Below are 24,863 nucleotides of genomic sequence, written 5' to 3'. Positions count from 1 at the left end.
CAGCAAACACTTGTTCATCCATCCTCTTCTCAACATCATCGACGAAACCCTTTACCATCCCTTCGCAGCGGCAGGTCTCGACAAGATGGACGAATCATTACCAAATCCCCCGGCCGAGCTGAAGTCGGTCCTACCCTTCGTTCAACGAGCCAACGAGCTTCGCACGGCCGACAAAGTCATCGCCTACTGGTGTTGCTACTACGTCGCCCAGCTCGGCATTTCCTCCAATGCCTCTTCTTCGCAAGCAAAGATGTATCTTCTCACTCTTATGGACACTCTCGAAGAGCTCAAAGCCAAACTGGCCGACAACGATGCTGTGACCAACGATGCTGCCAGCTCCGCTTACGTCGAGAACTTTGCCCTCAAAGTCTTCGTTGGTGCTGACAACGAGGATCGCTCGGGTAAAGCAACACGAGCAACAGCAAAGAAGTTCTTAGCTGCAAGTCAATTCATTGAGCTGCTCAAGATCTTTGGCACCCTGGAACCGGAGATGGGAGAGAAGATCAAGTATTCCAAATGGAAGGCGGCTGATATTGCGAAAACCTTCAAGGAAGGCAGGAAGCCAACGCCAGGGCCGGCAGGAGGCGATCCGAAAGAGGAGGAGGCAAAATTAGAAACTGCAATGGGACCAGGCAAAGTGGAGGATAGCAAGGAGGAACAGGAGTATATGGCGAGGGAGATGGCCAAGTTGACCGCCGATGCTGGTCCAGATGAGCCTACAGCTAGTGCTCCTGCAGCACCAAACGCGCCTGCTCCGCAAGACACTGTCATGGCTCGCGGCAGCAGCTCAGGCAGCCAGCCAGAAGCACGTGCTCAGGTCCAGCCGCCTACAGGTCCACCTTCAGCCGCGAACCAACTTGATACCCACAAACTCAACACAGCCTTCCCCGACGCTGAAGAAATGTGGAAATCCAGCTCTCGCAAGTCCACCGAAGCTATCTCTCGTACGCCTTCCGCATCTTCGCATCTCGACCGACCGACAATCGCTCCTTCTGCAAGCTTTGGCTCAAATCCAGGCAGCTCTCGTCCACTTCCTGTTCCACCGCAGCGAGATGGTCTACCCATCCCACCCGTCAGCGCTCACGAACACTTCAACAATGGTAGTCCCGGCTTTGATGCCGCTAGTGGAGCAGGTGGACCTGGTGCAGCGCCAGCTTCGTTCTGGGGAGGTGCAGCTTCATCAGCGCCGGCAGCGGACAATGTAACAGACCTGCCTTCTGTTCCTTCAACACTCGGCGGTGGCAGTGGGCTGGAAGGCCATCCAGCAATCGAAAGGATTGATCCGCCTCAATCGAGCTTGCCTGGTACACCGAGTGGGCTCCCTAGCACTCCTGGATTCGCTTCTCCTTCTGCGCCGGGCTTCCACCCGTCGCCCTCTGCTCCCAGCGCCCCTGTACTCCCACCTGCACCGCCGGCAGCTCGCGCAGCACCTGTTGCGCCTGTACCAGCTCCGGCACCAGTTCCTGTAGCAGTAGCGTACCCGGAGACACTGGATCCAAAACTGTCAACAAGGGTTCAAAAGCTGGCGAGAGGAGCTGCTAGTGCTGTGGACTTTGAAGATCTGGAGACGGCAAGGATTCAGCTTAGGCAGGCGCTGGATATTTTGCAAGGTCGAACGAAGGCATAGTTTTCTTTGCTATTTACACTTGCAGCAGGGCTCGCAATCTGGTAGGTGCTGCATCGCTTGCTTTGCTTGCGTCATGAGTCTTGATTGTGTGTGTCGTCTTCTGCTCGCATTCTGAAGGTCGAAGCCTCTAAATGACAGCATTCGCATGATCGAAGTTGCCAGTTCGATGCTGATGCGTGGCACAGATGTGTACCTCGATTGATGCACATGACCGTACACACCATAGCTGTGCACAAAAGAAATGACGTCTCAGTACCTGCTCTTGCCTCGCACAAAGGCGAAAAGACACTTGCAGAGCGGGAGTCATACGACTTGTGCACAAACTCGCTCTTCTTTGTGTACACAAACATCCTCAACTCTGTGCGTGTGGGATGGCTCGTTCCTTGGGTGTGTTCAAACTCATCCTTTGTGTCTGTCTGATAGCTGTACATGCTTCCGACGGATGCGCAATACCCACAGCAGGCACACAAAGCTGTTGAACAGCCGAGAGCGAGGGAGGCAGAGGGACGAGGGCATTGTGTCGATATCCATCGCTTCTCGTGTTTTGTGTATCCATGTTTACACCTCGCCTGTACAGTTGGCTTAAGGAGCGATGTTCCCACGCCCTCGCCCGGTGAGAGTTTCGGAGCGAGTCATGGGCACCATCGTGTACGCGAGCGCTACGAAGGACGATCCAACGAACTAACCGCGCTCTCCACAGGCGCCCGGGCGTCCCAACGAACTACCCAAGGATTGGTACCGCTCCCCAACGGTGCCAGCACCTTCCCTACGACGGCACGGACATCCCTCGGCGGATTCCACTCACTCAACCTCTGCCGAACTCTAACAAGAGGAACAAAGTATGGGTTGAGGGCAAACCAATCCTCAGCAGCTGGTCTATGTCAGTTGTCACTTGTCACTTGTCTGCTCGGAACTAAGAAGAGAGAACTGTGTGAGATTAGCTTCTACGCCCACCACCTTCATCTTATTTCGGCAGGATTAGCTGCAAGCCCTCGATAGCCCTTTGTTCTAGCCCTTTGTTCTCTGATCGAACCTCCTTCCGTCTCCATTCGGCTCTGTCACCACACAATCAAAGATAAGGCCACACCGAAGGAAGAAAAGTTCAACTCTAGTAGCAGTTCCGCTCGCTTTTCCGAACATTGACTGCGGCTTGAACTTCATTTGCTGGCCTAATCTTCTCTTGTTCTCAACTTTTGACCAGTTCTTCCCGAAAGAGACAGCGTTCGGACCGAAGCAATCAGTCAGAATCAACGCATCGATTTAGCACTGAGGCTGCGACATGTCCGAACCTCGGCAACTTGTTCCTGCGACCGAATCTGCACCTCAAACCTGCCCGTTTTGCACGTTTGCGTGTTTTGCAAGCTTGTCATGGGGTTGATTGAGCTTCAGTCCGCTGATCGACGGAATCTTCATGCTCTGGGTTAAGGTTTGCGGTTCTGCCAGAACGCCCGCATAGCCTACGCACGGACGTTCAAGAAGAACCTCTACTCTGTCTCGCTGGTGATGTCTCTTGTCCAGCTGTGCGATTCGTGTTGTTTTGGTAACCCAGCTCTACACAGCACACAAACACACACAAGTGCTGGCACTTTCCATTCTTTTCTCAGCCAAGAGATGTTTGCATGACTCTCGATGGTGTTGTCTCGAGGAGGAACAAGATTGTTGTAAAATCGCACAACTGTAGCAGGACAATTTTTTCTTCCTTTTGGAAGGCGAAAGTCATGTCGCTATGCATAAAAGCTTGCTACCCTTCCCCTTATTGACATCTAGTGTCATCCCTCACAGCACACAAACACAACGGCAAACCTGAAGAACAACATCCGCTCTTTTGGGTAGCGTACACTCTTTCTCATCACGCTCTTTGGCGGTCGACGTTCCCTTATCTTCGTTCTTATATCTCGTCACAAGTGGAGGAGTGGTAGATGTTGCACTCCCTCCCAGCCCCAGCCGATCCTTCTCCTCCTCAAGCTCAGACGAACAATGCATCTCTGGTCGAACACTGGTCTATTCATCCCTCCACTCTCCCTCCCAAACGAGGCACAGAATCGTCCCTCGTCGCAAAGGCCATTTCGCTCCTAAACAAAACACCTGCGTCCATCAAGAAACCCGAACAAGCATCCCTTGACACTCCGCCTAGTGCATGTGCTCCCCCTCTCCCTCCTTCTTCAGCTGCAGATCAAGTGTCAGACCCCAAGTCCCTTAGTGCTGGAGAGGGAGTAGGGTCGCTCGTTCGACCACCCATTGTACCGAGCCAGTTCGAAGAACAAGGAGTGGGAGGAGGGGACCATCACTATGCATATGACCAAGATCCGTCAAAAGCGTTTTTCGCTGCTCACTTTCCCTTGCTCGCTTCTACTGTTCCTCTTTCTTCCCCAAGCGGGATGCAGGCCGACTTTGAGCTTATGAGAAGCTTGCATTCCCACCCGTACAGCAGTTTGAGCTGGCAACAAGTCAAAATGGAGGAAACCGCATGGCAGCCCCCTCTTCAACCAGGTTTGGCTATTAATGCTTATAACAACGACGAATGGTGGGCGGACGGTTCGATCTCCACATCTGCCTCGGGCTCAACCTCTTCTTCTTGCCCTCCTTGCTCTTCGGGAAGCTCTCAGACGGAGGATTGGATGAATTTGGTTGATCTCACCAATACAAGCGATACTCCCGCTCCTCTGCCTCCGACTACCTTTGCGCCCGTCTACAGTGGCATAGCTGCGTTTCAGGGGAATATAGCACTGAAACAGGAGCGAGAAGGGTGGTCTCCAGACAGAAACAGTGTCAATGACAACTTTGCTGGGGCGGGATTGGGTGAAATGCAGTTCACGCCCATCGAACCTTACCCAGCGCTACCACCGCTGTCAAGCATTCCGAATGCTGCACCGCCAATGATGGGGCCTTTTGATGTGCCTGAGACCATGGTTGATGCGCAGGTGTGCGCAGGTGTTGGAGTGGGTGTAGAACTGACTCATAATAAGGCTTCGAGTTTGGCTCCGCACCCAGCTCCTCATCTGGGCTCTGGTCTGGGTTCGGATTTGGCTCTCCATCTGGCTCCTAATCTGGCTTGCAGCGCAGCTACCAATCTGGCTTCGGCTTCGCTCTCGCATGGCTCTGTCTATCAACCCATCTCACCAATCTCACCACTTTGCCTTCCCCTCACCTCTTCTTCTTCTTCAGCCCACACACCTACTCCATCATCCGTCAGCGCAACCAAGCCGCAGCGGAATTTGAAACTCAAACCAAAAGCGCTCACCAAACGCCAAGCCAAGCCGCTTGTTCAACTTACCTCGTCAACCCCTACCAAAGGCGTACCGCTCTACCATACGCGATCACTACCGCAACGGCCACCGCTTCCCAACGCGACAATTAAACTCGTCACCTCCAGCACCGACTCACCTGACAAATGCGGGCCTACAACTACCACCACCACCACCAGCTCTCCTCGTCCCAAACCAGCAAACCTAACATGCCTCCATCCTGGGTGCAAAAAAACCTTCTCCTCCACTCACAACCTTCAAGAACACGCGCAAATTCACCAGTTCCCGCGCGTTCGTACTTATGAATGCCAAGATTGTGGTAGCCCCTATTTCTACAAACGTGACCTGCAGAGACATATTCGTAAGAAACACGAAGCTCAAGCTGCATTGCTAGGGGTTGAGTTGAAGTTCAAGGGAAAGGATAGGAAGAGTAGAGTGGCGAAATTGGCTGCTAGTCGAGTTATGATTGCTAAAAGTGATCGCCGGGTTTGCACCTAATCCTTCACTCAATATTGCAGATCGTTGCTTGAACATTCATCTTTGCACTCCTTCACTTTTCGTACAGTACAGTACAGTACTGTATCTGTATCTGTATCTGTATCTGTATCTGTCCGTCTGTATCAGCACCTCTCCAGCAACAAAAACAAGCCCAAGTATGAATCGCTCAACTCGCTTTGCTCTCTGTGTTTGTTCTAATGGTGTCTGCTGAATCCAAATTGTGCCTAGAAGGCGGGGAGCGCATCCTACTCTCTGGAGTCAAACAAACGCCACCTCTCTCTTAAAAGTGGACTCAAAACAGGGGATCTAAAGTACTCGAGACACACCAAAGGAAAGCAAGTTTTACACTGACTTGTAAAATCGCAATCTCAAACAAATGTATCTACATGTAGAAAAGGGAAAGGAATTGAGTGAAACAGTGAACAGGTACGAGTCGGTGAAAGAGAGAGAGACACGAAGGAGAGAGAGAGAGAGAGAGAGAGAGAGACAAAGGAGAGACAAAGGTGGAAATGGAGGGTTGTAAGAAAGGATGCGATCGTGAGGATGAAGGGCCGGCAGGTCTAAAAAGCTCGAGCAGAGAAGACTCCAGACGAGAAGGATTGTCCATTGAATTTGCGTTTTGAGTAACGCGTGGCGAAGGCAGACACGTTGGGTGCGTGTGTATTGCGCGTGTCTGTCTTGTGTAGCGTGTGACTTGCAGGAGGACGGTGACGTCTGCCGCTCTGCCTGGTAGTGATCGGTGCTTTGGCTGGTGTTCACATGTTGCGTGCCTTGTGCCTAGCCCAGCGCGCCTTTATCGAACACTGCTGCCGTGCAGCCGAAGAGGCCAAGCTAGCGGCTTGATGTGGTACCTTGTTGCTGCTCAACCAGCTCGGAAAAAGGGCTGTGATGATAGAGACAGCCGCAGGGGGCATCTTGCTGCTCGACCAGCTCGCTTCGCTTGCTGACCTTAAAGAATATTACACCGACTCTTCTTCTTCTCCTTCTTATGAGTTGTCGTGCCCTCCCTCTGCTCTCTGATCATCCTAACGACGGTATAATAGGCCCTTTCCACATTAACACAGGTCTTTGCACTACTCTCGATAAACTTGCAACCCAACCTATGCGCCAACGCCTGACCCTCTTCGCGCGAAACCTCCCTCTCGTTGACCTTATCGCACTTATTGCCCACCAACATGATCGGAACTGTATGTGGCTCCTGATCCTTCACCCTGGAGATTTGACTCCTGAATCTTTCCACCCTCTCGAAAGTGGCCCTGGCAGAGATGGAGTAAACAAGCAAGAAACCTTCACCTTCACGAATCCATTGATCGCGAAGTGCGGTGTACTCTTCTTGACCTGCAGTGTCGAGGACTTCAAGCATGCAAGGTTGGTCATCGATGACGGTTTGTTTGCGATAGGAATCTTCGATAGTAGGGTCGTAGGTCTCGACGAAATGGTTGAGACAGAGTTGGATGGTGAGCGCGGTTTTACCTACACCACCGTCGCCGAGAACGACGAGTTTGTAGATCATCATCTTGCCACTCATGTTGGGCAATGATCTTTCCTACCTTGTGTTGGTAGAGGGTGTGGCGAGCGAAACTGGATTGTTGCTGAGGTAAGGAAAGCGTTAGGGGAGGTGACCGGGAGAGCAAATAGTTGGGGTGTAGACAGTGTTGGTGCCGATGCTGCTCGTGGTAGTCGTCAAGGTGGCGGGTATGAGCGAGTGAGGATTGAAGGGGTTGACTGATAGCAGAGGGCTGCCGAATGTAAGTGGGCGGGGAGGGAGGGCGAGATGGGATGGGTATGCGTAGAATCACAAAGGGCACGGGCCGAGATCGAAGGGGTCCGTGGATCAAGGCGAAGCGTTTTGGAATGCAGCTAGATGAGATTTTCGAGACGAGAGGGCGTCTGTGTGAAGTGGAGGCGCAAGTGCAAGAGCTAAAGCTGCGGATCAGGTTGCAAGATTGAAAGAGCAGCAAAGGTGGTAGCGTGTACGGAGAGCTGGTGGTTTGCTTTCGCTATCGTTTACGCTTGCAGACGTGGAAATGCGGAGATGTGGAAATGCGGAGATGTGGAAATGCGGAGATGTGGAAATGCAGAGATGTGGAAATGAGGCTGCGGTGTCTGTTCCTCGCGGGCAAAGGCGGAAAGGATGTGGCAACGAGAAGAAACGGAGGCTGGCGACAAAGGGAGCTGGGATTCAGTGAGCGGTGAAAGGGAAGAACGGTAGATGCGTGTGTTGGTGTTCTGTGCGACCGGGCGAAATGTGGGTCGGGGGTATATGGGCACGTTAGCGGGAAGCTGTCGTGCTGGTTGTTGTTGTTGATGGTGGTGGTAATGCTGCTGGATGCAGTAGGGAAGGATGAATGGAAAGAGGCTGTTTGGAGGTGGCGTAGTGATGCGATGATGACACAGATGATGGCAAAAAGGGGGACAAAAGGAGGCGACAAAAGGCTGACAAAAGGCTGAGGTTGAGGCGATCTGTGACGCAGCTGATATCCTAGCGAGAAGAGTCAGGGAGAGAGTAAGAGTGTGTGAGAGTGTGTGTGTGAGAGTGTGTGTGTGAGAGAGTGTGTGTGAGAGAGTGTGTGTGAGAGTGTATGAGTGTGTCTCTTCAATGTCCTCTGTCGCTTCCGAGTGAGAGGCAGTTCGAGCAAGAGACTGGCGCACAAGCATGCAAGTTGGCGACCCAAGCGGAACGCTCTCTGCACAGCAACACAGTAGCACAGCAGTACAGCAGTACAGCAGTACAGCAGTCCGGAACGCGCGGGCCTCTTCTTTTCTCGAATTGATGCACTTGCTCTCTCTCGGCGCCTTGGTGACAGCCAACACGAACGAAGAGGAGGACGAGAATCGGGCGAACAGCCACACCCCGATCCTCCTCCTTTTTCTCTTTTTTGATCCAATAGGATGATGTAAGTTGACGTAAGCCGATACGGAAGAGATCGGGCAAAGAGGATCTGATCGAAGATTGGGTATGACTTAGCCCCAGCTCGTTGTCACACTTTGTCATTCAGAAGGAAAGACACGCAAAGACATTTCAAAGCAAGAATCACAAAAAGGCACACAACTCTCTCTCTCTCTTGCCTTCTCAGACGGCCACACCGCTTCTTCAGCAGATTCTAGGCTCGAGGCGTATTTCGCTGGTAGGCTGAGGCTATGGTATACATTCAACAAGACAAAAGCATGGTATCGATCAACTAGAAGCTGCCGTCCGATAAAGCTGTGTGACCATACAACAAGTAGCAATGATGTTAGTACGCTGCTCCCACTCTAGTGCAGGCTGATGGGAGAAGGAATGACTTACAATACTGATCATGTTCATCACGATCAAACTCATCTTGATCGTCATCGTAGTCAAAGTCTACCTCATCGCCCTCCGGTAACTCCTGCTCCGGGTAATCGTTTCGATAGAATCCTTCGTCGTTGCTGTCCTCGTCTTCCCCTTCGTCAAAGCTCTCAAAATCTTTCAACTCTGCCTGCTCGAGTTCCTCGTCGCTATCCTCGAACCCTTCTAGGTGAGCAACAACCGCGTTGGCCTCTGCAAAGTCCAGACCAGGGAACCAAGTCGGCGCCAATGCAGCAGACTCAGGTGGCACCACTTCACCACCCAACACTCTCGGCAGCGCCATTGAATCCGGTACAGCAGTGTAGCCAGAAGAAGCGCCTTTCTCCCGCCCGGCCACCTGAGCTGGTTCGAGTCCCGTCTCTGCCGATCCTTGTGGTCCTGCTTTAGTGGGCATCATGTCGCGGTAGTATACGTCGTATACGTAGTCTTCATCATCACCTTTGTCAGCATCCTCCTCTGCCCCGCCTGCCTCTGTCTGTACTCGAGTGTGAGCAGCTGCATCAGATGCCCCTTTGGTAATCTTATGCAAGTCTTGACAAGGTTCAATGTTGTTACTCCTCAAATAGTCGCCAAGCATCTCTGCGAATTTGGCGTCTAACCCTGCCATTTCTGCATCCTGCTCCTCTAGCTGCTCCTGTTGTCCCCACTTTGCTTGCCTACTAGCCGCTGCTCGTCCGGCACTGCTGGACTCGGTCTCCGCATCAATGATCCTACCAAAGATAGCTTCTGCTTCCTTCTCCTTTTTCGAGCGAATCTCGGGTGGTCGTGCAGCAGTGTGCCAAGGTCGACTGGGTGCAGTACTGCTCCTCATCTTTCGCAGACTTGCTGAGCTTCCTGTTCGCCGCAAACCTTTCCCTCCTGTCTGGTCTTTCGAGATGACTTTGAACCGCATTCCCACCGGTGTACTGCTGCGCGATCGACGCTCCTTGTCTCGATCAATCTGTTCTGATGCCAGCGCTTTGATCCTTTGTGCAGGTGTTGCTGGCTGCCATGGCTCGCCTGATGCGTTGAGGGAGGAGACCGAGTTGCCGAGCGAGCGGTGTGCCCGTGATGTTGGGAGGAGATTGCTATCTTGCACGTTGCCAGTGGAGGATGATACCTCTGGTCGATGCGAGTGTTGTGCTGTCTGGCCCATGTTGGCAGACGAGACGCTCTGAGAGAGCTTTGATGGGTGCAAAGGTTTTCTACTTGGTCCTGAGCCACTGCTCCCTCCTCTGCTGAGGGCGGAGATACGTTGGTGCAATTCTCGTGCTGCTACAGGATCCGAGAAGGATTCGAGCGAGACCGTCTCTGCTAGGCGAAAGACGCCGCGTTGCTTGTTTGCAGCCTCACTAGCTTCCCAACTTGCATCTGCATTCTTGCATGTCTCGTTCTCTTCTCTGCTGTCATTGGGCAAGACCATGGACCGACGCTTGTTCCTACGTTGATTCTGCTGGATGATGAGTGCGTCGACAGGGTCTTGATTTCGTTTACGTTTGATTCGGAGAATCATCTGCACTCCGTGACCTTGATTGTCGCTGTCATCACCCTGCGATGCGAGTGGGCTGGAAGATCCTTGCCGCGATGCCACTAGCGATCTTGATGCTGGTGAGGATTGAGCTGAAGCTGCCGATGCCGACGTCGAAGGGCGGCTTGTCGACATTCTGAGGCCGGATGGCAGCGCTCAAGCTGAGCGACGAGAGTGAAGACAGGAACAGTGCTGCGGCAATCTATGTCGATCAGTCAAAGGATTGCTCGTCTGCTGCTATGTGAAGCAGTCTGCCAATGTCAGTGTTGGGTGTTGGTCATCAGAAGAAGAACCCTGAACACCAGACAGGAAAGCTCTAAAAAAGATCATGTCCCTGCTCTGTCACTTTTCTTCCACACAACAACCAAAGAAGAAAAGGTCATGATTATGTTAGCACATGTTTTTGTCAACACTTGTTAAATTTCTCAGGATTTGCCTCGTTCCGCCCATCTGGTTGATGAGAGACAGGTCACATTCATTGCATGACCCTTCTAAACTCCAAGCCATAGACACAGCCATAGACACAGCCATAGACACAGCCATAGACACAGCCATAGACACAGCCACACATCAGTAGCATCACAGCACAGCTCAGCTGCAGTCAGTAGTGTCAATCTGAAAAGTGTGGAGAGAGAAACAACACAGCAAACACAGCAATGCAATACTGCCAATAGTTCCTTTAATGTCATTCAAGTCATCGACAGAGCATCCATCGCATCCTTTTTCTTCCATCTCTACCTCCATACCACGTCCTAGCTTGACCTCGATACACATACACATACAAGCAGCAGCTTTTCGCCGAAAGAACGAATCATCTCCGCACCCACGCCGCTGCCACCGGACACTGCGGAGGCCCCTTTCAACGACTGCGGAGGCCCCTTTCAACGACTGCGGAGGCCCCTTTCACCGACTGCGGCTCCGCAACACGATACACCTTGACGGCTTCAAGGAAATTTTTCTGATCGCAACTTTCCCTCCAGCTTGCGCCTAGACCTGATCTCCAAGTCGCTGCAATGAGCCGCTATCGTGACGACGCAGCACAGCATAGCTACCACAGCCCAGCGTGGGACACGTCACCCTATGGCAATACAGAATACGATCATGTCGTAGAGCACATCACTCCCGCTACAAACAGCCGCAACTCGGCAGATGTAGGTGCAAACGCCAATGCCTACCGTCTTGTTCCTCCTGCAACCAACATAGGCGCCGATTCGCCTTCCATGTACACCGATCCATACGAAGCTTTCAGCACCGCTCCTCCTCCCGATCGTATCGGATCTGCGGCTGCACGTCGATCCTACTTGCAGCACGATCCGTATGCTAGCCACACTGGAACTGCTGCTGACGATGACCGTCCTCTAGCCGGGCCTTCCTTGCTCGACAGAGCCGACACCCTGGCCCCGAACGACAGCATCAGCAGCTATCATGTTCGTGTGGGCCAGAACACGGAACCTGATCGACCTATGTCCTATGCTGAGCATAACACACACAGCGCTCTCGACTACGGCGCAGCACCATGCACAAACCACTACGAGGATGCGAGCAACTACTACGCGCATCAATCGGATCGTGACTACTCTCATGCTCGCCACGACACTAGTGGAACTGATCTTCCTCTCAAAACGCACGCTGGTCCCATGGGCTATGCTGAGGACGAAGACGATGAAGCCAAACAGATCAAGCGCGGATCTGCAGCTCTCTGGACGAATCAGATGGATCCCTCGCATCCCTCTGGTGCTGCAGATCATGATGAAGAAGCCAAGTCTGGTCTGCTCGGCAAACTTTCTCGCTCCACAAGCCGACGTCTTGCAGGTCAAGACAAACTTGGCGACCAGATCGAACGACGTCGTCAAGGCATCGGACGTCAACGATACCCCTACGTATCATGGCTTCTCGCTCTCGCCCTCCTCATCGTCTTCATAATCGAGCTCATCAAAGCCAACGCTGCTACAGGGCAAGCAGTGCAAACGCGACCAAGCATCAATCCTATGCTTGGTCCCTCAACCGAGTTCTTCATCTCCTTCGGTGCACGTTTCGTTCCATGCATGCGAAAAGTTCCCGCTCTTGCCACCTCTGAGCAGCTTCCATGTCTCAAAGATTCTACATCAGGATCCAACCTCTACAGCCCATCCCAGCTCTGTCCTATCTCCGAGATCTGCGGCTTGAAAGACGCAAACAACCCCAATCAGAGCTACAGATTCATCACAGCCATCTTTGTCCACGCCGGCTTGGTGCATGTCTTGTTCAATCTCCTCGTTCAGCTTACTCTTTGTGCTCAGATCGAAAAAATCATCGGCTCTATAGCCTACATTCTCGTCTGGTTCGCCGGCGGAGTAGGCGGCAACCTTCTGGGCGGAAACTTTGGTCTCATTGGTCAACCTTCTCTTGGTGCCTCAGGAGCTATCTATACCTGCATTAGCATCGAACTAGTCGACCTGGTGTATAACTGGAAGTACGAATATCGTGCCAAAGCCCGTTTAGCCATGTCGCTTGGTTTCGCCGTCGTTGGTCTCGCACTGGGCTTGCTGCCAGGGTTGGACAACTTTGCTCACATCGGTGGATTCTGTGTTGGACTCTTGGGCGGGTTGATCTTTGCACCGAGCATTCATCCGAACAGTAAGCATAGGGTGATAACGTGGGTGTTGAGGATCATTGCCCTGGCACTGGCGGTAGGATTTTTTGCAGGGTTGGCAAGCAACTTTTACAGTTCGCCAGATCCAACAAAGGCCTGTACTTGGTGTAGGTATTTGAGCTGTTTGCCCGTTTTCAACAGTTGCAACGGGGACGGGTTGACGAGTTCGAGTAGTGGTAGTGGATCCAGCTGAAGCGCTCGCCTTTGCCTGTATGCCATCATCCTCCTCTTGCCAGCGCAAAGTTTCACGATGTTGACGCTAAATACTTACATAACACACACCAAATACCATGGACATTCTATCGGCAATCGCATCCTATCGCATCCTATCGCATCGCATCGCATCCTATCGCATCGCATCGCATCGACCACAGACTGATACCACTCTGGCTTTCGAAACAAAAGCGTTCGATTGAGCGAAATTGACACAAGAAACAAAGAACGAGCAAAGTCCGTGAGGCATGGCTATGAAAACAAAGAAAAAGGTCCAAGGACGGGTATGTGGAAAGCTACACCTGTTGCCCTTAAAGAAGACTGCAACCACCACCAACAACAGCGATCATCGCTGCAATCATCACCGCCATCACACTCCCTTTTCCGCTTCCTGCGGCAGCATTACTTCCCCCACTCGGCTCCGCACTGCCCGTCGCACTAGGCGCGCTCGTCATACTAGTGCCACTCGCCGGACCTCCTCCACTCGTTCCATCTGGCCTGGGCACCATCACTGCCACAGGGTACTGTGCTAGACAGCTACCAAATGCAGCATCGATTGGCGCGGGAGGAGTCTTACTCGTCGCATTGCCGGCAAAGTGACAGCTCTGAGCGTCGAACTGTGTCGTCTCATAGTACTCGGACATGGCCCATTGCACCCTCTGGCCTGAACTGCAGAATGAGTAGTTGCCATAGGTGCCAGTTGCGCCACCAGCAAGGATGGGAGCACATGAACCAGCACGTTGGCCCAAGTAGGAACAGGCTTGACCAGTGAGCGTGCCGATAATGTTTGGCGAGTTGAAAGAGGCAGCGTTGAGAATGCAAGAGTAGGCGTTTTGCTCTACACAGTTGCAAAGCTGGGTGTTTGGTGTGGGAGGAAGTGTTGTTGATACTGGCAACTCGCTTGTTGTGAGTTGATCAGCATTTACATTAAGCAACCCATAATCGACCCCACTAGGCTGAGGGAAATAAGTAAATGCCACACCACCACTAAATGTATCCGTCATCGGTCTACTGAACAAGGCGCTAACTTCGGACCATGGTCTCTCACCCGTTCCCACCGCCTCTACACATCCGAACTCGGACAGATAGGCGGGCACGGGCAGAGAGCTAAAGTCGTGCGTCAAAGTCGAATCTCCACTGGCGGAGAAGGAGCTATTTGCACAGCAACTATAACTGTTCAACGCATAAAGATCAACACTGGTAGCGGCAGATGCACAGGTTAGGTAGTAGGCCAGCATATCTCTCCACTGCTCTCTGCCATTAGGAGGATGGGTAGTACTATAAGAGACCAATACACTGCTCGCCTTACTGCTCAAATACGCCTTCACATCTCTAAGTGCAGCCTTGATAAAGGGTGCAGCATTCGCATTTGACGGCTGGGTCACCACCTCATTAGCAACATTGACTCGCTCGGTCTGCTTCCTGCACCCTTTCTCAAGAGTGGCGCTTCCATTCCCACGCTTACTCTCTCGGTCATCGGAAGTTGCGATCTCCTCTCTTGCTCTGAGAGTGAGCAATCGGAAAAGCCGTGCCGAACAGCCATGAAGAGAAGCAGAGGTGTTGCCAGGCTAACTAAGTACTGTCGGAGCGTTCAATTGCATAGCCAGACAGCGAGCGCTTGTTAGCTCTTACCAATCTCGTTGCTCTCCACATTGCGATGATGGTGTGCCAAGCTGAGGGTCTTTGAGGCGAGCTTTCAAGCCATCGGCGGGATGTGGATGTGTGCTGTCAAACCTTGCTGAACCAATCGCGAAAAGGGAATGGGCAAAGTAAGGAGGTGCGCTGTATCGCCTTGGCGGAGAGGCAGCCGAATATGAATCATCGCTCTTTCCGCTCTCGGGTGATCCGAGCATTTGTTGCTGCTGTTAGTTTGAGCACACATGCTCCTGCTTCTTCTCTGTGTTCTTGGTTCGATGCGAGGCAGAGCTGCGAGAACTGGTGACGCTAAAGAGTCGGCAATGTCTCGCACTGTCCAATGTCGTCCTCTCCTGGTTCGTGAGGAAAAGTGACGTGTGATAGAGGAGGCGCGCGCTGGGCGGGGTTTGGCTGTCGAGAAGGAAGCAAGCTGCGAAAAGAGATAGGAATTTGAGGCATCAAAAACCGCTTGAACTCGGTTTTTGATTGTCGAGACCGCTGGAGACCTGACATTCCTCGTCAAAGGTGGCCCTGGGACATCAAGTATGGGAGAGCTGTATAAAAGTTTGAAAGCAAGTCGCACGAAAGAGAAGCGCGCCTAGCAAACGTCGGTGAATTCTATCCACGGTCCACATAAGAAGAGGCTTCTTCATCTTGTCGATCTTCCCATGCAGCGGCAATGAGGTGAGCAAAGAGAAAGCGTCTCCTCTCTAGTTTCCACAAAGAAGAACAAAGCGGCCATCCTGACCGAAAAGCGCACCGCTGGCAACAGAGATGCAATGCAACCTCGATCCTTCGTCGCCTTAAGAGAAGGCCAATGTTTGATTTCGCCCATGTCGACACACTTTGACGCTGCAATAGAAGCAGAGCGGATGTGTAGAAGAAGAAGAAAAAAAAGAAGAAGAAAAAGAAGAAAAAGAAGAAAAAAAAAAAAGTGTGACGCGATAATTGAATCCAAAAGTGAGTAAAATTTGGGTTTCTGCTGCTAAACCTTGTAGATGCTCTACACGGCACAGTGGGAGAAGCAATTGTGACCATCTCGAATCTCAAACGCGAATTGCCAAGGCACTTGAACAGTATTTACCTTGCAACGAACGGGAGGGTGCCGATCGGCAGGGCCCCTGAGGTATTCACTTTTCGAAGAGCTCTCGCTTCCACACTGAAATCACACCTGGCTCAGAGAGCGACAAAACTGTTTGCGTAGATTTTGGGCTGCAATGTGTGCGAGGAAGCCGGTCAACGCTAACTCGCCTTGCTCTCTCCTCTCGCTCCGCACCGACCTCGGAGATGCGCTGTCCCAGGCGGCGGTCTTGCTGAGCCTAAAGTGATGATGGTTTTTGAATTGTTTTGCTTTTTTATTGATTTTTTTTTTTGCTTTGCCTTTTGCCCTTGGTTATGTCCGCTCGGCTGAAGGCAAGTCGCTGTGAAATGTGAAATGTGTCACTGCTCCTGCGCCTATCACGGCGTGCGTTTGCCAAGATTGCTGGCTGTGCTGGGCAGTCTGCGTGCGCTCCTCTCTCTCTCTCTCTCTCTCTCTCTCTCTCTTCTGGGCTTTGGCTGCCCCTGAGCCAGTTGGCCTCTCGGATTCTTTCCCTGGCGCCGCCGCCGAGAAACTGAGAATAGAGAAGCTGAAACTAACGATCTGCGCATCGTTCGCTGTCAGTTGCTGTTGTATTCTTTCCACTCAATTCTCCCTCTCTGGCTGCGAATCAATCTCTTAGCCAGCCAGAGCGAGACAGTGAGAGTCTCTGCTGCTATCCATGCTCTGCTGCTATCCATCCTCTCCTCTTATTCATCCTCTCCGCTTGCTCTTGCGCGTCCGTGATCAGACCGACCGACGCAAAGCAAGCTTGACCTTTCCTCGTCTTCGCCATCCTCACCTTCTCACTTCACCCTCGCCATCCTTCCGACACGCATTGTAGCCCTTCATCATCCGACCTTCTCTCTGTTCAGGGCTGAGGTCATTGCAAAACAGATCGTCATCCGACACAAAGTCGAGATACGAGAAACACAGCAAGTAGGCGCATCAACGACACTCTACTGGCCATTGTTATTCTCGTCACTTCTCTTCCCATCACGCTAGGAGTCGTCCTTTTTTTCTTTCTTTTCTTTCAATCCTCAACAACATCCCTGTAACGACGAACAACAACAAGCACAGGCAGACGCATCATCTACAGCGAACAATCGTCTAGCAGCATCTTTGTGGCCTTTGATAGGCTTGCAGCAATCCGCACTCGATCCACACAACGCTTGCATCTTGATACTTGCTTCTCCATCCATCAACAAACACAACAACAGCCTCTCCACCACGCCTAACAGCCTTCTTTTCCAACCACACTTTTCACTGCCCGCCATGTCCTCCCATCACGGCGCTGGCGGCCCACCGCATCAGCAGTCACCCGTCAACCCTTTCGCTGGCGCTGCCTTCCACGAAGACCAGAGCAGCGAAGCCAGCTACTTGCCCAACGAACGCAGAGATACATATGCTTCCGAACGATCCGATGGCGAGCTCATCCCCGGTCACGGCTACGATGCCGACTCTTACGAGGGCGGTGCTTACAAGGACAGCTATGCCTACTCGGCCGAGTCTGCCCAACGAGGCTACCCATCTGGCCCAGCCAGCCAGTTCGGTCAGGCCTCCTATGCTCCCTCAGGCATTTCCAGCCCTTACCCAGATCCTGGTGCAGGCGGTGCATACCGTCAGCGTGAACCTTACCCAGCATGGACCGCCGAGCACAACATCCCTCTCTCCAAAGAAGAGATCGAGGACATCTTTATCGACTTGGCCAACAAGTTCGGTTTCCAACGCGACAACATGCGCAACATGTATGACCACCTCATGATCATGCTCGACTCGCGTTCCAGTCGCATGACCCCACAGCAGGCTCTTATGACCATCCACGCAGACTACATTGGCGGCGAGCACGCCAATTACCGCAAGTGGTACTTTGCAGCCCAGCTTGACCTCGACGATGCCATCGGCAAGGTGCAAAACCCCGGCCTTGCCCGCGCAGCCAGCATGGCCAATCGCGGTCGCAACGCCGGCAGCGCAGCCGCAAAACTCCAGACTGCCAGTGCCAAGTCTTTGCAGACAGCATCCGCACGATGGAGAGATGCCATGCTCAAGATGAGTGACTACGACCGAACCCGACAGCTTGCACTTTACCTCCTCTGTTGGGGTGAGGGTGGACAGGTCCGTTTCGTTCCCGAATGTCTCTGCTTCATCTTCAAGTGTGCCGACGACTACTACCGCTCGCCCGAGTGCCAGAACCGCATGGAACCCGTCCCCGAAGGTCTTTACCTCCGTGCTGTTGTCAAGCCTCTCTACCGCTTCTTGCGTGACCAGGTCTTCGAGGTCTTGGACGGCAAGTTTGTCAAGAAGGAGAAGGACCATGACAAGATTATCGGATACGACGACGTCAACCAACTCTTCTGGTACCCCGAGGGCATTGGTAGGATCATCCTCAATGACAAGACCCGTCTTGTCGATGTTCCTCCAAGCCAGCGTTTCATGAAGTTTGACAAGATCGACTGGCCCCGCGTCTTCTTCAAGACCTACAAGGAGAAGCGTTCCTTCTTCCACCTTCTCGTCAACTTCAACCGTATCTGGATTTTGCACATTTCCGTCTTCTTCTACTACACTGCCTACAATGCTCCCAAGGTCTACGCTCGTTCGCGAAACCCAACCACCGCCGAGTCGCTTTCCGCCGCCGGTCTCGGCGGTGCCGTTTCCTCTCTCATCATGATTGCTGCCACCATGGCCGAGTTCTCGTATATTCCTACCACCTGGAACAACACGAGCCACTTGATGCGCCGCATGATCTTCTTGGCCATCTGTCTTGCTGTCACCGTTGCCCCTGCTGTCTACGTCTTTGGCTTCAACAACAGCGGCAACATTGCCAATATCATTGCTATCGTTCACTTGGCTCTTGCTGGATGCATCACTGCGCTCTTCTCCATTTTGCCCTCTGGCCGAATGTTTGGCGACCGTGTTGCAGGCAAAGCGCGAAAGTACCTGGCCAATCAGACCTTCACCGCTTCGTACGCTCCTTTGGTCAAGAGCCATCGTGCCGTCTCGATCTTGCTCTGGGTTCTCGTCTTTGGATGCAAGCTTACCGAGTCGTACTTCTTCTTGACCCTCTCGTTCCGTGATCCTCTTGCCGTCATGATCACCATGAAGGTGCAGGGATGCAGCGACAAATACTTTGGTACCGCCCTCTGTGCCAACCAGCCTGCGTTCGCGTTGGCCTTTATGACCATCATGGATCTCTCGCTCTTCTTCCTCGACACTTTCCTCTGGTACGTCATCTGGAACACGGTCTTCTCCATCGGCTGGTCCTTCCACATGGGTCTCTCCATCTGGACGCCCTGGTCCGATATCTTCCAGCGATTGCCTAAGCGTATCTATGCCAAGCTCCTCGCCACCGCCGACATGGAGATCAAGTACAAGCCCAAGGTCCTCGTCTCGCAGGTGTGGAACGCCATCATCATCTCGATGTACCGTGAGCACTTGCTCTCCATCGACCACGTTCAAAAGCTCCTCTACCACCAGGTGCCTGCCGGAGAGAACGGCAAGCGAACTCTTCGTGCCCCGACCTTCTTCATCAGCCAGTCCGACAAGGGTATCAAGCCCGAGTTCTTCCCCAAGGGTTCCGAGGCCGAGCGTCGTATCAGTTTCTTTGCTCAATCGCTCACCACTGCCCTTCCCGAGCCTCTCCCCATCGACGCCATGCCTACCTTTACTGTCCTCGTGCCCCACTACTCGGAGAAGATCCTGCTTTCGCTTCGTGAGATTATTCGCGAGGAGGACCAGAACACGCGTGTAACTCTGCTTGAGTATCTCAAGCAGCTTCACCCCGTCGAATGGGACAACTTTGTCAAGGACACCAAGATCCTCGCAGAGGAGTCGCACGGTTTCGGTGGCAATTCGCCTTTCGGTGGTGACAGCGACGAGAAGTCCGGAACCAAGAACTCGGCCAAGGCTGATGACTTGCCCTTCTACTGCATTGGTTTCAAGTCGGCTGCTCCCGAATACACCTTGCGAACCCGTATCTGGTCTTCGCTCCGTGCTCAGACTCTCTACCGTACCGTCTCTGGATTCATGAACTACTCCAAGGCCATCAAGCTCCTTTATCGTGTCGAGAACCCCGAGGTTGTTCAGCTCTTTGGCGGCAACACCGAGAAGCTCGAGCGGGAGTTGGAGCGCATGTCACGCCGCAAGTTCAAGTTTGTCATCTCGATGCAGCGTTACTCCAAGTTCAACAAGGAGGAACAGGAAAATGCCGAGTTCTTGCTCCGTGCTTACCCCGACTTGCAGATCGCCTACCTCGATGAGGAGGCGCCGCGCAAGGAAGGTGGAGAGTCGCGCTGGTTCTCCTCTCTCGTTGATGGTCACTCGGAGATCTTGCCCAACGGAAAGCGTCGTCCCAAGTTCCGCGTCGAGTTGCCCGGTAACCCAATTCTCGGTGACGGCAAGTCGGACAACCAGAACCACGCCATCATCTTCAACCGCGGCGAATACGTTCAGCTCATCGATGCCAACCAGGACAACTACCTCGAAGAGTGTCTCAAGGTCCGCAGCGTTCTTGGCGAGTTCGAGTCTTTCAACGTCTCCAATCAGAACCCATACGGATCCGGTCATCAGGAATTTGCCAAGGCTCCCGTTGCCATTCTCGGTGCCCGAGAGTACATTTTCTCCGAGAACATCGGTATCCTTGGTGACGTCGCTGCCGGTAAGGAACAGACGTTCGGTACCATGGCTGGTCGAGGTCTTGCTCAGATCGGTGGTAAGCTCCACTACGGTCACCCGGATTTCCTCAACACCATTTTCATGACTACACGCGGTGGTGTCTCCAAGGCACAGAAGGGTCTCCACTTGAACGAGGATATCTATGCCGGTATGACTGCCTTCGGACGAGGCGGACGCATCAAGCACGTCGAGTACTACCAGTGTGGTAAGGGTCGTGATCTCGGTTTCGGTACGATTCTCAACTTTACTACCAAGCTCGGTAACGGAATGGGTGAGCAGATGCTTTCCCGAGAGTACTACTATTTGGGCACTCAGCTCCCCGTCGACCGCTTCCTCACCTTCTACTACGGTCACCCTGGTTTCCACATCAACAACATTCTCGTCATTCTTTCGGTGCAGCTCTTCATGTTCACCATGGTCTTCATTGGTACGCTCAACTCGCAGCTGCGTGTTTGCGCTACTACCAACAGCGAGTACATTGTCGGTACTGGTGGCTGCTACTACTTGAACCCCGTCTTCCTTTGGATCAAGCGTACCATTATCTCGATCTTCTTGGTCTTCATGATTGCCTTTTTGCCACTCTTCTTGCAAGAGCTCTCGGAGCGAGGTGCCGTCTCGGCCTTCATCCGATTGGCTAAGCACTTCATGTCTCTCAGTCCCATTTTCGAGGTCTTCTCGACTATGATCTACTCGCACTCGATCATCAGCAACTTGACCTTTGGTGGTGCTCGTTACATTGCCACCGGTCGTGGTTTCGCTACCACCCGACAGAGTTTCGCCTTGCTGTACAGTCGATTCGCCGGTCCTTCGATCTACTCGGGTATGCGTCTCTTGCTCTTGCTGCTCTACATCACCTTGACGCTCTGGATCCCTCACTTGATCTACTTCTGGATCTCAATCTTGGCGCTCTGCATCGCTCCCTTCTTGTTCAACCCTCACCAGTTCTCTGCTTCAGACTTTATCATCGACTATCGTGAGTTCCTCCGCTGGATGTCGCGTGGTAACAGCCGCAGTCACGCCAACTCGTGGATCGGTTACTGCCGTCTCAGCCGAACCAAGGTCACTGGTTACAAGAAGAAGCGTCTCGGACACCCAAGCGAGAAGCTCGCTGGTGACGTCCCCCGTGCCGGTTGGAGGACCATCTTGTTCGCCGAGGTCATCTTCCCCATCTGCCTTGCCGTCATCTTTGTCGTCGCCTACGCCTTTGTCAAGAGTTTCCACCAGACTGGAGACCCTCCCCAGGGCGCCATTGTTCGTATCGCCATCATCGCTCTTGGTCCTATCGTGTGGAATGCCGCTATCTTGCTGGTGCTCTTCTTGATCAGCATGTTCCTCGGCCCCGCGCTTAACAACTGCTGTGCCAAGTTCGGTTCGATCATGGCCTCAATTGCTCACGTGCTCGCCGTTATCGGTGTCATCGTCGCTTTCGAATTTTTGTGGTTCTTGGAGCTCTGGAACGCCTCGCACGCCGTTCTCGGCGTCATTGCCGTCATTGCTATCCAGCGAGCCATCTTCAAGATCCTCATCGCGCTTGTTCTTTCGCGAGAACTCAAACACGACGAGACCAACCGCGCCTGGTGGACTGGTCGATGGTACGGCCGTGGTCTTGGTGGCCACGCCTTCAGCCAGCCTGCACGAGAATTTGTTGTCAAGATCATCGAGATGTCGCTCTTCTCTGCCGATTTCCTCACTGCGCACGTCTTGCTGTTCGGCCTGTCGTTGCCATGCTTGATCCCCTACTTTGACAAGCTGCACTCGACAGCGCTGTTCTGGCTGCGACCATCGAAGCAGATTCACGCCCCCATCTTCTCGCTTCGTCAGCGCAAGCAGCGAAGGTCGATCGTATGGAGGTACTTGGTCCTCTTCGTCTTTGCCTACGCAATCTTCTTGGCATTGATCATCTTGCCAGCGGTCTTCTCTTCGACCATCCAGCTGAACTGCACGTTCTGCAAGTCGCTGTAAGCGCCCCCTCAAAAAACCTCCGACATCTTTCCTCTCTTCTCATCGATCTGTCGTACACACTCTTTCCGCTCTGCATACTCCCTCCCACACCTTCGTTCTGTTCCCGTTTGTCGTCGCTTGCCTGCTCAGCTTGTCGTCTCGAACGTTTGCTACACACACCTTCCCTAGAGTTCTTGTAATATGTAGGCCTTCTCAATCCACAACATGTCAGGTGGGAGGCGCTCGGAGTCCAGCCGAGGTCCTTTCTATGGGCTTTGGCAACTGTCTCGCATCTCCCTCTTTCATTCCTCCTCGTCATTCCCTTGTCAAATACTGTTTATTGCTTACATCCTTCCCTGTCGGACGGGCGAAAACCACAGTTCCGCTCAGGCCATGGCGAAGCTCTGTTGCCTCCTCACTTTTGCCGCCTCATCATCCTTGCACAAAGCATCAACTGAATGGACCATTTCTCCTCAATCTTTTCTTCATTGCATGGCTGTGATTCTGCGTTTTGAGACGTGACTTGTGTGGCGACCGCGATTCGAGATTCATGAGACAACGTGCAAGGTTGACGAGGCAATTCTGGTGTGAGTGAGAAGGGGAGAGGGGGTTCACGCTGAAGCAACGCAGGCGAATTGGGTCACTAATTCGCACGATAGAGTACCCAGGCGTGACAAGGGTTCAGATTCTCAACTTGTTGCTTTTGATCTTCCTCCATCATCATCATCATCATCATCATCATCCCCATCGCCATTGCAGCTGTCCAAGGCAAAAGTGTACCCTTAAAAACAGTCGCTGCGTCTCCACCATTGAGCCACGCACCAAACGCACCAAACGCTACAACCTCTCTGCAGCTTTGAGATTCACACGTTTCGTCTCGACAGCAGCTTGCATCTCGTCGACCAAGCTCGACATCAGCCAGTCAGGCATCCCTCAACACAAACACAGCAGCGTATTAGTCATGTCATCATCATCACGCCGAACACTGGATCAGGGCATCTCTGCATCGCGTGCAGGCGGCGCCCAGAAGAGACCACCAGTAACGAGCAAAGTGCAAACACCTACCAAAAAACAGCGCACCAACCCTGGTCCCTCTCCCTCCATTGGTTCCACGCGTCGATCAGGCGACGATTCAACTACAGACTCAGGTTCGGCCGCATCTAGAATTCGTAGACAATCTCGGGACTCTTCTTCCACCGCTGCTGCAAGCACCGTTCAAGATGATCCTAAATGGGCGCGTTCGGATCGCCTTCTACTCGACCGGACACTTCGGTTGCATACAGTCTCTCCACTGCACTTCTCCTCACTACCTTATTCGATTCAAGAAGTCTCCCGCCCACTCTTCCACATGCTTCGAACTGAGCTCCATCACTATATCAACCTCCGTCTTAGCGATGGGTTTGGGTTCCTCGAAACAGCAGGTCCGACGATTGACGCGCGTGATCCCGAATCCGGCGACCTGCGTCCGCCCGAACGAAGGCGACGAGCAGATACAGATCGAGTCGGGCACGTCCGCATAGGCTTTCTCGACGACAAAGGATCCACAGAAATGCTACAGGAAGGAAAGAACGGTGAGGAAGCAAAAGCACGTCCCTGGGCAATTGAGATTGAACTGGGCAAACCCGCCGCCGCTGCTGAACAAGATTCTTCCAAGAACCGACTCGCATTACTCCGATCGAAAAGCGCACAAGAAGCAACACCAGCAGAACTATGTCACATTGTTTTCTTCCCCGCGTCCACCACGAGGGACGATAGATCGCGCACGTCAAGAAGATATCCTTTGATTGCAACAAAAGCTCCTTCTGTTGTTGCAGCTAATGCGGATCCGTTGTTGGCGGTATCCGGGGTAAATGTTGGGCCGATAGTACTGGCTCATGCGTTAGATTGGATTCAGAAGAGGTTCGATTGTAGGATTTCTTCTGCCAACGGCGCGGCGGCGATTGCGTCCAGGTTGAGAGGCGGGAATTTGGAAGCACTAGCAGAGCTGATTGTGAGACAGACAAGAGCGGAGATGGGCACAAAGGAGGGAGTGGAGAGATCGCAGCAGCAAAGAGGGGCTGATGCGAGGGTGAAACCGGTCGAGTTGGTGTTTGCGTTCCCGCTCAAGGCGAAAGCGGAGGGGCAGAGGGGGAAGACGGTTGTGGGACCAGCGCCGGAGTTGAGCACGCTGACATTGACGGTTCCTTGGGAAGTGTGTATGAGTTTGCTTGACGGGTTGTCCCTCGGTAAGTTGCCCAATCCTTCTTCTCGAAACACTCTCAAAACAAGGGAAGATAGCTAACACTCGAATCCATCCCCGTGATGCGAAAACAGACGAACCATTGCTGCCAGCACTCAACCACTACCTTTCATCGCACACCTCGATTCCGTTAGATGCGTTGGAGGTGACAAGGATCGGTGTAGCAGGTATCAGTGTTGGTTCAGGTAGGATCAAAGTTTCTAAAGTACCTGGGAGGGATGCAGTTAGTGAGACGAAAAATTCGCT

The 24,863-nt window shown here is 52.8% G+C and overlaps 7 protein-coding genes across 7 annotated transcripts; 4 read left to right on the top strand and 3 right to left on the bottom strand.

The window, feature by feature from the left end:
* Positions 1 to 85: 85 nt before the first annotated feature.
* Positions 86 to 1,627, top strand: UHO2_02815 (uncharacterized protein; the record flags this gene model as incomplete). The annotated part of the gene is made up of 1 exon (XM_041555603.1): positions 86 to 1,627. The coding sequence occupies one exon, from the start codon at positions 86 to 88 to the stop codon at positions 1,625 to 1,627; it is 1,542 nt and encodes a 513-aa protein (XP_041411537.1).
* A 1,919-nt stretch (positions 1,628 to 3,546) lies between these two features.
* UHO2_02814 (uncharacterized protein) lies at positions 3,547 to 5,370 on the top strand (the record flags this gene model as incomplete). Its single annotated transcript, XM_041555602.1, has 1 exon — positions 3,547 to 5,370. One exon carries the CDS (start codon positions 3,547 to 3,549, stop codon positions 5,368 to 5,370), a length of 1,824 nt encoding a protein of 607 aa, XP_041411536.1.
* Positions 5,371 to 6,319: 949 nt separating this feature from the next.
* UHO2_02813 (putative small G-protein Ras2) lies at positions 6,320 to 6,898 on the bottom strand (the record flags this gene model as incomplete). The annotated part of the gene is made up of 1 exon (XM_041555601.1): positions 6,320 to 6,898. The coding sequence occupies one exon, from the start codon at positions 6,896 to 6,898 to the stop codon at positions 6,320 to 6,322; it is 579 nt and encodes a 192-aa protein (XP_041411535.1).
* Positions 6,899 to 8,552: 1,654 nt separating this feature from the next.
* Positions 8,553 to 10,343, bottom strand: UHO2_02812 (uncharacterized protein; the record flags this gene model as incomplete). The annotated part of the gene is made up of 2 exons (XM_041555600.1): positions 8,553 to 8,575; positions 8,660 to 10,343. The coding sequence occupies 2 exons, from the start codon at positions 10,341 to 10,343 to the stop codon at positions 8,553 to 8,555; spliced, it is 1,707 nt and encodes a 568-aa protein (XP_041411534.1).
* Positions 10,344 to 11,221: 878 nt separating this feature from the next.
* UHO2_02811 (uncharacterized protein) lies at positions 11,222 to 13,033 on the top strand (the record flags this gene model as incomplete). Its single annotated transcript, XM_041555599.1, has 1 exon — positions 11,222 to 13,033. One exon carries the CDS (start codon positions 11,222 to 11,224, stop codon positions 13,031 to 13,033), a length of 1,812 nt encoding a protein of 603 aa, XP_041411533.1.
* Positions 13,034 to 13,364: 331 nt separating this feature from the next.
* On the bottom strand, positions 13,365 to 14,906 carry UHO2_02810 (uncharacterized protein; the record flags this gene model as incomplete). Its single annotated transcript, XM_041555598.1, has 2 exons — positions 13,365 to 14,331; positions 14,686 to 14,906. The coding sequence occupies 2 exons, from the start codon at positions 14,904 to 14,906 to the stop codon at positions 13,365 to 13,367; spliced, it is 1,188 nt and encodes a 395-aa protein (XP_041411532.1).
* A 2,135-nt stretch (positions 14,907 to 17,041) lies between these two features.
* UHO2_02809 (putative 1,3-beta-D-glucan synthase subunit) lies at positions 17,042 to 22,399 on the top strand (the record flags this gene model as incomplete). Its single annotated transcript, XM_041555597.1, has 1 exon — positions 17,042 to 22,399. One exon carries the CDS (start codon positions 17,042 to 17,044, stop codon positions 22,397 to 22,399), a length of 5,358 nt encoding a protein of 1,785 aa, XP_041411531.1.
* Positions 22,400 to 24,863: the final 2,464 nt, after the last annotated feature.

The sequence above is a fragment of the Ustilago hordei genome (genome assembly GCF_900519145.1).
Source record: "Ustilago hordei strain Uho2 genome assembly, contig: UHO2_contig_04, whole genome shotgun sequence".
In the NCBI taxonomy this organism is placed as follows: Eukaryota; Fungi; Basidiomycota; class Ustilaginomycetes; order Ustilaginales; family Ustilaginaceae; genus Ustilago; species Ustilago hordei.
This window is presented reverse-complemented; position numbering and strand designations above follow the sequence as displayed.